Source organism: Nicotiana tomentosiformis, chromosome 1, assembly GCF_000390325.3.
Source record: "Nicotiana tomentosiformis chromosome 1, ASM39032v3, whole genome shotgun sequence".
Classification (NCBI taxonomy): domain Eukaryota; kingdom Viridiplantae; phylum Streptophyta; class Magnoliopsida; order Solanales; family Solanaceae; genus Nicotiana; species Nicotiana tomentosiformis.
Window position 1 is genome coordinate 83,824,629 of NC_090812.1, and position 13,524 is coordinate 83,838,152.

The 13,524-nt window shown below is 32.0% G+C and overlaps 1 protein-coding gene across 5 annotated transcripts in view; it reads left to right on the top strand.

Annotated features, from left to right (window-relative positions):
• The window catches only part of LOC104101101 (expansin-like A2), a 169,559-nt gene extending 169,102 nt beyond the window's left edge, over window positions 1-457 (top strand). For all 5 annotated transcript variants that reach the window (XM_070186401.1, XM_070186398.1, XM_070186393.1 and 2 more), the window contains one exon: window positions 1-457. In XM_070186401.1, the coding sequence (XP_070042502.1) occupies window positions 1-252 (252 nt within the window). In that variant the 3' untranslated portion in view covers window positions 253-457.
• Window positions 458-13,524: the final 13,067 nt, after the last annotated feature.

Consider the following 13,524-nt stretch of genomic DNA (forward strand, 5'->3'; position numbering starts at 1 on the left):
GTTGGATCATCGAGTTGGAATTTCATGAGCCAAAATCACGGAGCAATTTGGGACACAAGCAGAGTGCCAACAGGGGCATTGCAATTTAGGTTTGTGGTGACAGCAGGGTACGATGGCAAATGGAATTGGGCAAAATCAGTGTTGCCAGCAGATTGGAAGAATGGGGTAATTTATGACACTGGACTTCAGATCACTGACATTGCTCAAGAGGCTTGTTCCCCATGTGATGATGGAAACTGGAAACTTCATTAGATTTTACTGTTTTAGCTGTAATAATCTATGTGAATACACGTACTAAAAGTTAAAAGAGATCCAAAATTAATAAAATTGTAGATTGATGCAGTTGGATAGACAAATAGGGATACAAATTCTCCTGATTTTTTCTTCTTTTCTGAGGACTAGATATGTAATGTTAAAGTTATCTTCATATTTATATAACATTAGATTCTTTCCGGCATCAACAGAATTGATTAATGATTTATCTTGCCTTCAGTGCATTTATCATATTACTGTCCATCGCAGTTTAACAGTTCCAGTTTTATTTCACAAGTTAGACTGAATTAAGTGGGCGTTTGGACATAAGAATTGTAAAATTTCAAAAAAAAGTAAAAAAAAAATTTCAAGTGAAAATGGTATTTGAAAATTAGAGTTGTGTTTGGACATGAATATAATTTTAGGTGTTTTTGAAGTTTTGTGAGTAATCTGAGTGAAAATTTGAAAAATGTTATAAGAAAAATCAAATTATGGTGGATGTCTACTCTTCCTCCATGATCTTCTCAAATGCTTAATGACATATTCAATGACATATTTCTATGCTTAATGACATATTCAATGACATATTTTTCTTCACTCTTCATGCCTATATAAAGGCATTGTAATAGATAAGAAAATATACACAATTGAAGAAGAAAATCTCTTCCTTCTCTCTATCTCCATTTCTCGTTCATGTTTTACTAAATGTCTTTTATTTCATAACAACATGTCTTGTTCATGTTTTACTAAATTATTTTTATTTTGTAACACGTTATCAGCACGAATTGCTCATTTTATGATCTTCTACGTCAAGCCTATGTAAATTATAAGCAGACAATGAGATCAAGTACAATGAAAAATGTCTTGGATAATAATACAAGGATAAGTTTTACATCCATTTAAACCCATTCATACTTTCATATCTTTGCATTAACTTTATGTGCAGTATTTAGTTAAAATATTTTTTTCAATTGTATCCACTGAAATAAAGAACTGGAAAGGTATGTCTTTATTTACTACATCTCTTATAGGACAAAGATAATATTCCAACGTATATATATGTTCTGACTTTTTACATACTATGATAGATAATTATTAAGGTAATTTAGTAATAATATTTTTACCATCACATGATGTATTTCAATGAAAGTAAAATTATCAAATATGTAGGCGATTGTATAGTACCTTGCAAATTTGGCATTCGAATATACAATTAATATAAACTCATTATATTTATAATTTATAATAGTCACGGTTATGCATTAAGCCTTAAATATTTTTGCTGGAAATATAAGGCTCATTCCTCCGTATTGGATTTTTTTGGTGAAGTTCTTATAGTCTTTGAAATATAAGTGGTTATAGATTATCTGCACCTTTTCCCTAATTAATTTATTAAAATGTAAAAGTGATTGTATTATTTAAAAAAAAAATTGGCATATAACATTTTTATTGCAGAGGAACTGTTTCAAGATTGAAATAGTTATATATGTCTTCTTGAAAGTTAATTTACTTATACCTATAATTATTAAGTAATAATATTTTAAAGGCTCGAGTGCGAGTCCTAGTGAATTTTGGCCTAATATGCCAAAGATTGAGGGTAAGACGATGGGTTCAAGTCCCAATGAACTATGTTGATGAAAAGACGTTGGATTCAAGTTCCAACGCATTATGGCCTAGCATGCTTTTATATGGGTAAGACATTGGGTTTGAGTCCTAATGCACCATATTGATAATAATAATAATAATAACTAAAGAAAAAATAATGTATTTTTCATGAAAAAGCATGAAGTTTGTCCCACTTGATTTGCTCTATTCTTGAAGTGAATGTGATAGTAGTGCATGATAAGTCTAAATAAAGACAAGTGACTGACCAATGAATGTGGGCGTGCGAAAGGCCAAAATAATAATAGTTATCACTATGATAATTATAAAAAAGGAGAACAAGACAATGTTTACTATCAAATTGGAATGAATAAAAAAAAAATAAAGCACATTGTATGATTATATTCCATTCTTTGAAAAGAATGTGACTTGTGATAAACATTGAGAATGCATACTCATTCCTGAAAGTGAATGTGAAAACATATATGTGATAAAGATTATGCATAATAATGTACTTGTGCATGGTTGGATAAATACTACAACTCACCTTTAAGGGAGGTTTGAGACAAAGAAAGATAATGAATATTATTGTGTAGTTACATGAATATATCATTGTTCGCATACATGTGATACGCCAAAAATATTTTGTCAAGCCTTATGAAAGTTATTAAAAGCAAAATTAAAGTAAGAAATTATTTTGCTTATGATGATTTTGAACATGACAATTATTATGATATGATTCTCTTTGTGAAGGAGACATTCATTATATGGATGGCGTAACAAAAGATCTTGTAGTATAAAAATAGTTAAGAGCTTTGAAAGAACTAATTTGTTACTACCCGGATGAATGAAATTGTTTATGACATTAATATTGTAGTAAGTCTCAAAAGAAATATTTTAATTTACAAATATATTAGCCAAAGTGGTTGGCATATTGAGACTATAAATGAAAAGAAGATTGAATATCTTTATATTACTATAATCATATCGGGTAAATATGAAAGGTTACCTGACATTTCTTCTATTTGTACTACACAAGTATAAGCATGATGATGCAATCACAAGTCACAAGTAAACTAGAGGTTTACTGAAATAAATATTAGTTGGCATGACCGGTTGACCATCTCGGTTCAATTATGATGCGAAAAATTAATTGAGAATTACATTGGCAAATATTGAAGAAATATAAGATTCTTAAAGAATTCTCTTCTACTGCTTATTCCATGATATACCAGTTAAGGTTATGATTGAATTCCTTGATTTATGGAACAAATAAAAAGTGATAAATATATAGGCCCAGTCACCTTCCATGTGGACCGTTTACTATTATATGATTTTGATAGATGCATCTATTCTAACGGTCACATGTGCATTTGTTATCAACTTGTAGTTTGGTTTTTGCAAGATTGATTGCTCAAATTATTAGAGCACAGTTCCAGAATATAAATTATGATAATTTATCTTGATAATACTGATTTAAATCCAAGTTGGTTTAGCAGAAATTGTATGTCTCCAGTTATATCTAAACCATTGGTTATGAGAATAAAATTGCCAAAATAAAATTTGATATGTGATGTATTATTTAATATACAACAACATTTGTACGTATCTAGCCAAGTTATGATAAGTTTTCCCTATCACAATCAGTTCAGGGTCAAGAACCAAATAATTTTCATATAGAAATATGAATGTGCTATATGATTTAATTGTTCCACCACAATGCACAAAGATGGATCCCCAAATAAGGCTAGGGATATGTGTTGGTGATCCCAACAATATGGGAAGAAAATGAGCAGCTGAAAAAGTAATGCATGTAATGAATTATTATGAGTACATCTAGATCCTTGTACGAGAAAATGTGAACTTGAAGTTCAAGTGATAATTCATTTGCAAAATATTGTCAGGCGTATTTGCTGACCCAAAGCTAAAGGTCATATTCAACTGCTAATACTCCAAATAAAATAAAGTTCATAATGAATAGAGTTTATGGCATGCGTGAAGCATAATAGACTAATCGGTTCCAAAGATAAAACTCTTTGAAGAATGAGAGGTGCAAATGTTCAAGATGGTCATAATAAGGAGGCAAGTGCTCTAGAAGAGCACCACGACATAACACTTCATAAGACCTCATGGGAGAAGCTCAGGTACCTGAAAATAATAAGATAAAGAGATCTCAATAAGTTATGTCTTTATTGGGTAATAGTAGAACCGATATAAAATAATCATCGACGATATTGTTAATATAATGTAGCGCTCAATATTATTAATATTGACGAGAATCTTGAGCTCAAATCTGTCATGAAATTTGGACAGATAAATGATTGGCCAAATGAAAAATACGCAATAAAAATTAATTTTACCTGAAAAATATGAAGTTGGATAGTCCGAACACCTGAAAGTCTAAAGCCAGTGGAGGTATAAATGTGTTCTTGTGCGAAAAAAAGGGTCAAGTCGATAAACATAAAGACGACTTGTGTCATAAGAAAACTTGTAAATATCCTGGCATTGATTATATAGAGATATGTTCTCCTGTGGTGGATGTCGCCATTTCATGTTTTAATCTAGTAATACAAGAAAAACGTGATATGCGTATAATGAAAATCATTGAAGGATTTAAATTGTTCTGAAGCATATTAAGGTTTTCAAGAAATTTATTAAATAAAGCTTTAAAAATCCTTATACGGATTGAAACAATCAGGGCGCATGTGGTATAATCGTTTGAGTGAGTACCTGTTGAAATAACGGTACAAGAATAATTCAATTTGTCCTTGTGTCTTTATAAAAAGAGCTCGATCTAAATTTATTATAATCACCGTGTGTGTTGATGATTTAAATATCATTGGAACTTCTTGGGAGCTTCCTAAAGCAGTAGACTATTTAAAGAAAGAATTTGAAATGAAAGATCTTGGAAAGACAAAATTTTGTCTTGGTCTACAAATTGAATATATGAAAGATGAAATTTTTGTTCATCAATCAGCATACACTAAAATGATTTTAAAGCGATTATATATGGATAAAGCACATCCATTCTGACCTTATGAAAATAATGAAGAGCTTCTTGGTCCCGAAGTACCATATCTTAGTGCAATTGGTTCACTAATGTATCTTTCTAACATTACAAGGTCTGACATAACTTTTTCAGTTAATGTCTTAACAAGATATAGCTCTGCTCCTACAAGGAGACATTGGAGTGGAATCAAACACATATTGCGGTATCTAAAAGGGACTACCGATATGAGATTATTTTACGGCAATGATTGCAGTCTCGATCTTGTTGGTTATGCCGGTACTGGGTATTTATATGACCCACACAAGGCTCGATCTCAAACAGGCTATGTGTTTATATATGGAGGCACTGCCATATCTTAGCGATCGACTAAGCAATCAATTGTGGCTACTTCATCTAATCATACTGAGATAATTGCTATTCATGAAGCAAGTCGAGAATGTGTATGGTTGAGGTTTATAATACACCTTATTCGAGACAAATGTGGTTTGAAGTGTGATAAATTACCCACAAATTTGTATGAAGACAATGCAACATGCATAGCCCAATTGAAGGAGGATTCATAAAGGGGATAGGACAAAACAAATTTCACCAAAGTTATTTTTCACACATGATCTTCAAAAGAATGGTGATATCAATGTGCAACAGATCCGTTCAAGTGATAATATGGCTGATCTGTTCACTAAATCTCTACCGACGTCAACCTTTAAGAAATTAGTGTACAAGATTGGGATGCGAAGGCTCAAGGATGTGAATTGATGCTCTCATCAGGGGGAGTTAATACGCGTTGTACTCTTTTTTTCTTACAAGGTTTTGTCCCACTGGGTTTTCCTTGCAAGATTTTTGACGAGGCAACCAAAAGGCGTATTTCTAAACATGTGTACTCTTTTTCCTTCACTAGGATTTTTTTCCCATAGGATTTTTTTCTAATAAGGTTTTAACGAGGCACATTATTATGGACATCCAAGTAGGAGTGTTATAAGAAAAATCAAATTATGGTGGATGTCTACTCTTCCTCCATGATCTTCTCAAATACTTAATGATATATTTAATGACATATTTATATGCTTAATGACATATTCAATGACATATTTTTCTTCACTTTTCATGCCTATATAAAGGCCTTGTAATAGATAAGAAAGTACATACAATTGAAGAAGAAAATCTCTTCCTTCTCTCTATCTCCATTTCTTATTCATGTTTTACTAAATTGCTTTTATTTCATAACAACATGTCTTGTTCATATTTTACTAAATTGCTTTTATTTTATAACAAAAAATAACTTTTTGTAGTTTTTTAAAATTTCAAAAAATTTTAAATTGCATTTTCAAGTGAAAATTGGAAATTTTATGAACAAACGCTGATTTCGAAAAAAGTGAATTTTTTGAAAAAAAAGAAAAAAATTTCTTATGTCCAAACAGGCTCTAAATATTAATCAACAAAAAATATATTTACTTAGACGCCTTAATTTAAAATAGACAGATTTAAAAACAAAGGAGAGGGGTGTCACGATCCCAAATTCCCTCTGTAGGATATCGTGACGGCACCTGATCTCTAAGACTAGGTAAGCCTAACAATATGCGAAAACATTAAATAAGAGATTTAAACTTGAACATCCCAACATTTTAATAAATAGAATCTACCAAAACTCAATACGTACAATCCCAAAACCTGGTGAAATATAAATCACAAGCTCTAGATATAGTAACGAACAATCCTATACATCACTGTCTATCAAAATATAAAGAAATAAGAGAAAACATAATAGAAGGGGATTCCGAGGCCTGCAGATGCGGGCATGTGTACCTTGAAATCTCCAAAGCAGCAACACATCGCACTAATATCGAGGCTGATAGGATGTACCTGGATCTGTATAAAAATATGTGCAGAAGCGTAGTATGAGTACACCATAACAGTACCCCGTAAGTGCCAAGTCTATCATCGGTAGAGTAGTGACGAGGTCGGGTCAAGGCCCTACTGGAGATAATAAGAAACAAGACAGAGATAATATGATATAATGAAAAAGACAGGGAAGGGAACAATAAAGAATTTACGGGAAATAACAACACAGAATCAAGGAAAGTTAATACAACATGAAAGGAAAACAAAATTTTTACATGTTAAGGAAAACAAGAACCAAATAATACAACAAATAAAGAATATCAGCAGGGGCACTCCCGAGGTATCGCCTCGTAATCCCAAATCGTAAAAACAAATCACAGTCTTTCCTTATATAACCGCAGGAGCCTTTATATTTGATTTTAAAAAATTATTTTCCCGAAATAACATCCCTCGTTTTAGCCCACCTTATCACACTGTATGGCTTCTAATAGTTCCACTACTAGCCACGCGTATCAAGCCCATCTTATCTCACCGCATGCGTTTCAACACCCAGATCTTATACCACCGCATGCGTATCAACAATCACAACGGCAAAGCAGAAATCTCGTGCAACAATAACAACTGCACGACAGAAACCTCGTGCAAATAATAAAAATCTCACGGAAGAAACCTTGTGCAAACAATCACCTCAACAATAACCTGAAAGCCAAAACACAACAACTGAATAAATGATATTCCAAGGATAGTAATTTCAAGTAAAGAATTTTCACAGTTAAGTAATGAATACGGAAATCAAGAAAAGCAAGTAATTCAACTAAACATGTGATACAAGTTGCAAATAGGAGATAAGACAAGTAGACATGTGAAATTAGGCTAAACGTGATGACTTTAACGTGCTAAAGTAACTCAATTAAAGCATGAAAAAGAAACTACGTAGCAAAACCCGAAATTTCAATATTTAGCCAGTATACGCACTCGTCACCTTGCGTACACGGCTTTCACATATCACAAATTATCACCAAACTACCAAATCCTAATAAAAATTTTTCCACACAAGATTAGACAAGTCACTTACCTCAAATCACACTCAATCAATCAATTAGAAGGCCTTTCCCTCGATTTTCCAACTCCAAACGGCTCGAATCTTGCCAAAATAATTTCATACTATAAAATACAACTATAGAAAACTAGTTTAAATAATGAAATAGTGATTTTAGCAAAGAATTGGAAAATCATCCTAAAAAGTCACCCCGATCCCATGTCTCGGAATCCAACAAAAGTCACAAAAATCCAAAAGCTCATTCAACCACGAGTCCAACCATGCCAAATTTGTCAAATTCCGACACCAAATCGTCACTCAAATCCCCAATTTAAACTCTCCAATTTTCTAGCCTCAAACTCCAAAATTACCCCTCAAAACCACACAATCTAGGTAGGAAAATCAATGGGGAAACATAATTATTGAGTAAACATAATCACAAGTGACTTATCTCAAGAATCCCTTCGAAATCTCTCTCACAAATCGTCTAATCCCGAGCTTGAAATGTCCAAAATGATGAAAAATCACGGAACCCTCGATTTTAATACACTGCCTAGGCTTTCCGCACCTGAGATTTGGTCAAAATATTTAAAACTTTAGATTGTTCTGCTTTAACAGAAAGTAAATAAGATAGAGCTTCAAATAATGCTCAGTCTCATACCATAATACCAAGGACCTTCTTTTTTTTTTTTCCTTTTTGGGGTCTCATAATAATTTTTTTTTTTCATTTCTTGAGGTTAAACATAAATTAAGGAGATATCAAGAAGATGGGTGATGTTTTTTACATTGTGAAAATAAGGAAAAAAAAGAACAAAGTGGAAGAAGAAAGTAATCGAGCACTTCTTGATATGCAACTTCTTTGTTCATGTAAAGTTTTCAAAAGCACGTGTACTCATTTCAGAAGCTCGTTTACCAATTGTTAGTCCTTGTGTGTCCACAAAAAATCCCCAATATAGCCTCACATGTGCTATTATAAGCCCAAGTTCCTATGGTGATAGTGGTTGAATGGGCCATTGTCAAAAAAACTTGGGTCCATATAGCCCAATCACCCACTGAAATGTGAATGTCAAAACGGGGAGGGGGGTTATGTTTGGGTTGTAGCCTCAAATGTTTTAGCTGAGAGAAATTGTTTTCCAAAATGTTAGTCTTTATAAAAGGGGAAAAAGGTCAAATTGGTTCTTAAACTATGTGAAATGACCCCAATTTGCCTTTGAATATTACGAAATAGTCCAAATTTCTTTTTTCTGCCATCAATCCTCATCCCGCTAAATCGACCATTACTATCATAATAATTGATTCTCCCTCACTCTCAAAAGCGCCATATAGATGGACTACTATTACTTCATTACCACTTTACCCCGACCTATGACATTAACGGAAAGAACGCAACAAATATTCACACAATAACTACCAATTCAGACAATCTCTCTCATACCTTCTTCTTTACCGCTTTCCCCAAATCATTATATAATTTACATCAGCCAATGGGTCGTAGCGCATCATGCCTTTGTTGCTGAAGCTGTTCCGGCTAGACTGGCGTTGCAGATTGTTGTTCATAAATATGTCAGGTTGCAGATTATTGCATTAATTTGGTATGATTTCGTCTAAATAAATTTTTTTCCCGTACTGTTACTATTTGTAAGCTTCTCTTCTCGCTGTAGACAAAAAAATCTTGACAACTATAAATGACACTCGTGCTCGCCATTTTAATTTCAACGCTTATCTAGGCAATGTTTGTGGTACGCCTCCATGACACCATCACATACACTAGCCAACAAATTGATTGCATACACAAATATAATTTTCTTAAAGGGAATTATTGAAAGAAGATCTCCACTAGTTCACTAAAAGATATGCTGATAGGTTCCTTTTTCTTAATATATCCGTAAAAAAATAAATTGCACAAATTGTCTTATCTTAGTTGATACTCTATAAAACAAAATTGATTGAGAATGTAAGAGGCAGACAGGTGGCCCAAGAGGAGGTTATTAAAGCCTTGATTTAGTCCCTCGAGATTTTAAGGCCTCAAAAAAAAATTTAAAAATAGATTTTATGATTTTATTTTATATAGACAATATTAAAGTTTGCAGAAAAAATAAAAAAGTACAAAAAATTTAGGAAAAAGACCAAATATACCCCTCTACTTTCAGATATTTTTTACATTTAACCTCCGTTATACTATCCAGCCAAATTTACCCCTATCGTTATATTATCGGGCTAAATTTACCCCTACAATCAGCAAACTTTTAAAAATTACCCCTCAGTCCGTCAGGTGACCCAGAATCTCCCAAATCCTTTTAATTAAGTTACTGATTCTTCTTCTTGGTCCACTATTTTCAAAATAATTGGCATTTACCTACTCTTTGAATTGGAGAAAAAAATAAGAGAAAAATATTAAATAATACAACCGTTAATAAACAAAATATAGTTATTTGAAAAATCTAAATTAAGTAGCTTTTCTAAATTTTAAAAGTATTTACAACATCCCAATTTTAATAAATTTATTGCACCAAATGTATGGGTACTTTGCAAGTATTAGTGATTGAAGTTGAAGTTCCTTGGAGACTTTACATTGTCGAATTCAACTTTGCTTTAATCAAATGCCTATACATTGTGCACTCTTACGTTAGTCGATCGAACTCTATACCAACCAGTCAATGACAAAATGTATTTGAATATAATACATGTACATACATGGTAATCAACTACATATAATTCAGAATAAATAGACCCACTGAATTCTACATTTGGTTGAAAAAAAAATTAAACCAATTCCAAACCCATTATTACAAGAAAAGAAGTGGGTGCATTGGTAATTAAAAATATTCATGAATAATTTGTATAGTCTAGTAAATTTAGCATTCATATCAATAGTAATTTCTGAAAATAGTGGAGCAAGAAGAACAACAAGTGATTTGAATAAAAGTAATTTAGGAGATTTTGGATTACTTAATACATCAAAGGGTAACTTTTAAATGTTTGCTGATGATAGGGGTAAATTTGGCCAGATAGTATAATGGTAGGGGTAAATTTGGTCGGATAGTATAACGTTAGGGGTAAATTTGGCCGGATAGTATAACGGAGATTAAATGTAGACAATATTCGAAAGTAGAGGATATATTTGGCTCTTTTCCCAAAAATTTATAAAAAAAACAGAAAAGAAAGAAAGACGGTCTCTTTAACCGTAAAAATATTTTAGAACTTTGAATGAAAATACTTAAATCTCCATATTAGTAAAAATATTTTTTACAATAGTATCAAATGAAATATATTGTAAATATATGTCAACATCTTATTTATTTAAATTACCTCTTACTAATATAATTAATAATATTAGTGTGTGAAGTTAAAACTTTGTGTCATTTAAGAACAGAGGCGAATCTAAAATTTTTAGTACATGAGTGCACTATTAAAAAAAGGAGAAAAAGAATGTATTAAGTGGAATTGATTTATATTCCTCTAGATAAATAACTCAACCTTCAACCAAGTGTCCCATTCAACTTTTTCGGAGCATGAGTGCTAACTGTTAATATTATACCTATTTTAAAAAATATGTACATAAAATATTTAATTTTGCGAAAAGACTATGGATTCACGTGCTCCATCATTTTACCATATACATCCGCCCTTGTTTAAGAATATTATACTATAAACATGTGCTGAAAAAAAATAGCAACACTAACTTTTTTTTATGCGTGTGTCTGTACATATATGAATTCTAATATAAAAAAAGTATAAGGCTTCTTATTAAATTTAACTTTAGGCCACTAAATTTATTGAACCGCCCTTGACACCCGACCTAACTTTTCTTGACCTTTCTTGATTTTTCTTTCTTTCTTTCTTTTTTCTTCCAAATTTATTGAACCAAATTAATATATATATTTTTTAATTTCTTATCTTTTCTTTTTTCGCTTCCATCTTTTAGTCTCTTATTCGCTTTCGAAATTATACTCTTTTTGAATTGATTCAACTTCTTCTTACATTACTCCTTTTATTAGTCTTTTCCAGAAAAGGAACACAAACACAATCGTGACTCTATATTATCATTTTTAATTTTCTAATCTCTTTCTTGTTCTTCCAAAAAGGCAGAGCCAGACCTACAACAATTAATTTGCTAACATCAGGGACCAAGTGAATGCGTACTCTACCGCTTTTGAAATGACCCAAGTTTCAATAAGAATTACAACTCTGCTAAATGAAACGAACAAATTGCTACTGTTGATGACAAAATTCAAACTTTCTACCGTCAGCAAGATGTAATTCTTTTGGAGCCCTTGATATGTAAGCGGGATAAATTGAATAAGGTCAAATCTTATCTTGTGCTTTTTCTCTGCATTACCGAGAGGATATGACGTGGCCTTCAGATTATTGGCCTAAAGGCACAAGCAAATGGTATTGTGGCAAGACAATTTTCTTTTAAATAAAAAATGTGCGTGGATTCAAAAGTGGAAATAGAGTTATTGTGTAGCGATTGACAAAAATTTATATTTTGATAGTTTAATGGACATTCATATTATTGAGCAGGTTGAATATAATAGCAAAAATTTAGCATAATGTGACATTTTTTTTCCCGGTAAACTGTATGATGCTACATATATTTTTTGAATGGTAGTTGATATCATACGCGAGTGGCAACGGGATAGTGCTGGGTGTTTAGGGGTATCTTTGGTGGGCCGATGCAGCTGGTGTGGGTCAAGTCATGAGAAATGTATAATTTTTAGCCGTTTCAAAAAATAATATATATATTTTTTGTATATATGTGCATTACATACATATAATACACATATTTTATATACTTTCTAGCTAGCGAATGCAATTAGTTTCAGTAGGCCGGTCAATTTATATTTTGCCCAATAAAAATATATAGTTAATTTAATAAAAATAGATGAACATCTAACATAACATGATCAGATGCAACTAGTGCTAAGCAGGTAGAAGAAAAGGAAGAAAACGGTTGACTGATATAAATTAAGAGAAAGTCTAATTTAATATAGTAGGACAGACATAACAGATTGCAAGTGGAAGAAAAAACATAAAGGAAGCTACCTAATTACACTTTTCAAAGCAAAAATTGAAGATTATACATCCAGCAGATGACTTTTCAAATAGTTGTCACCAGGATGATATTTTATGTCTTGTCATCGGAAATTCTATAGTTGTAAAATGAAATGAATTTCGGGAAATTGAAAAGGAATCAATAATAAAGAAGAAGAGCAAAAAGTGAACTTTGATAATTTTTGCCGAACTTTTGCATAGCCCTTTGGCTGCCACATCTATTCCCGGATAGCTAGTGATTCCTACTATGGAGGAGGGATACTCTAGTTTTGATTAAGCGCCTAAAGAAAACATTCGAACCAGTTTACCCGAAAAACGGATAACAATTAAATTTGTACGCGGTTCTAAGGATACATAGTATGACTTGATACAAATTGAGAAAATATATAAATGAATATCAAAATTAATTGTAAAAAAAATAAATGCAAACCAAACAGATCAATTAGCTTTAGCTTTAGCTTTCAAGTTAGATTACTCTCCAACCAAGTGAAAATTCTGATGATGTATGAATAGAGTAACAAGGTATTGAGAGCTGAAATAAGGCAGTGTATTGCTTTTTCTTGTATGAATGAATCCCCTTATAAATGATAGAGACAACCCTTTATATAGTAGGGAAGTCCTATTTGAATATAATTAAAATACAGAAGGAATCCCATGATAGATTAATTAATTGGCCTTTCCTTGATATGCGCCGGAATTTTCGCCAAGATTCTCGCCCAATTGCGGA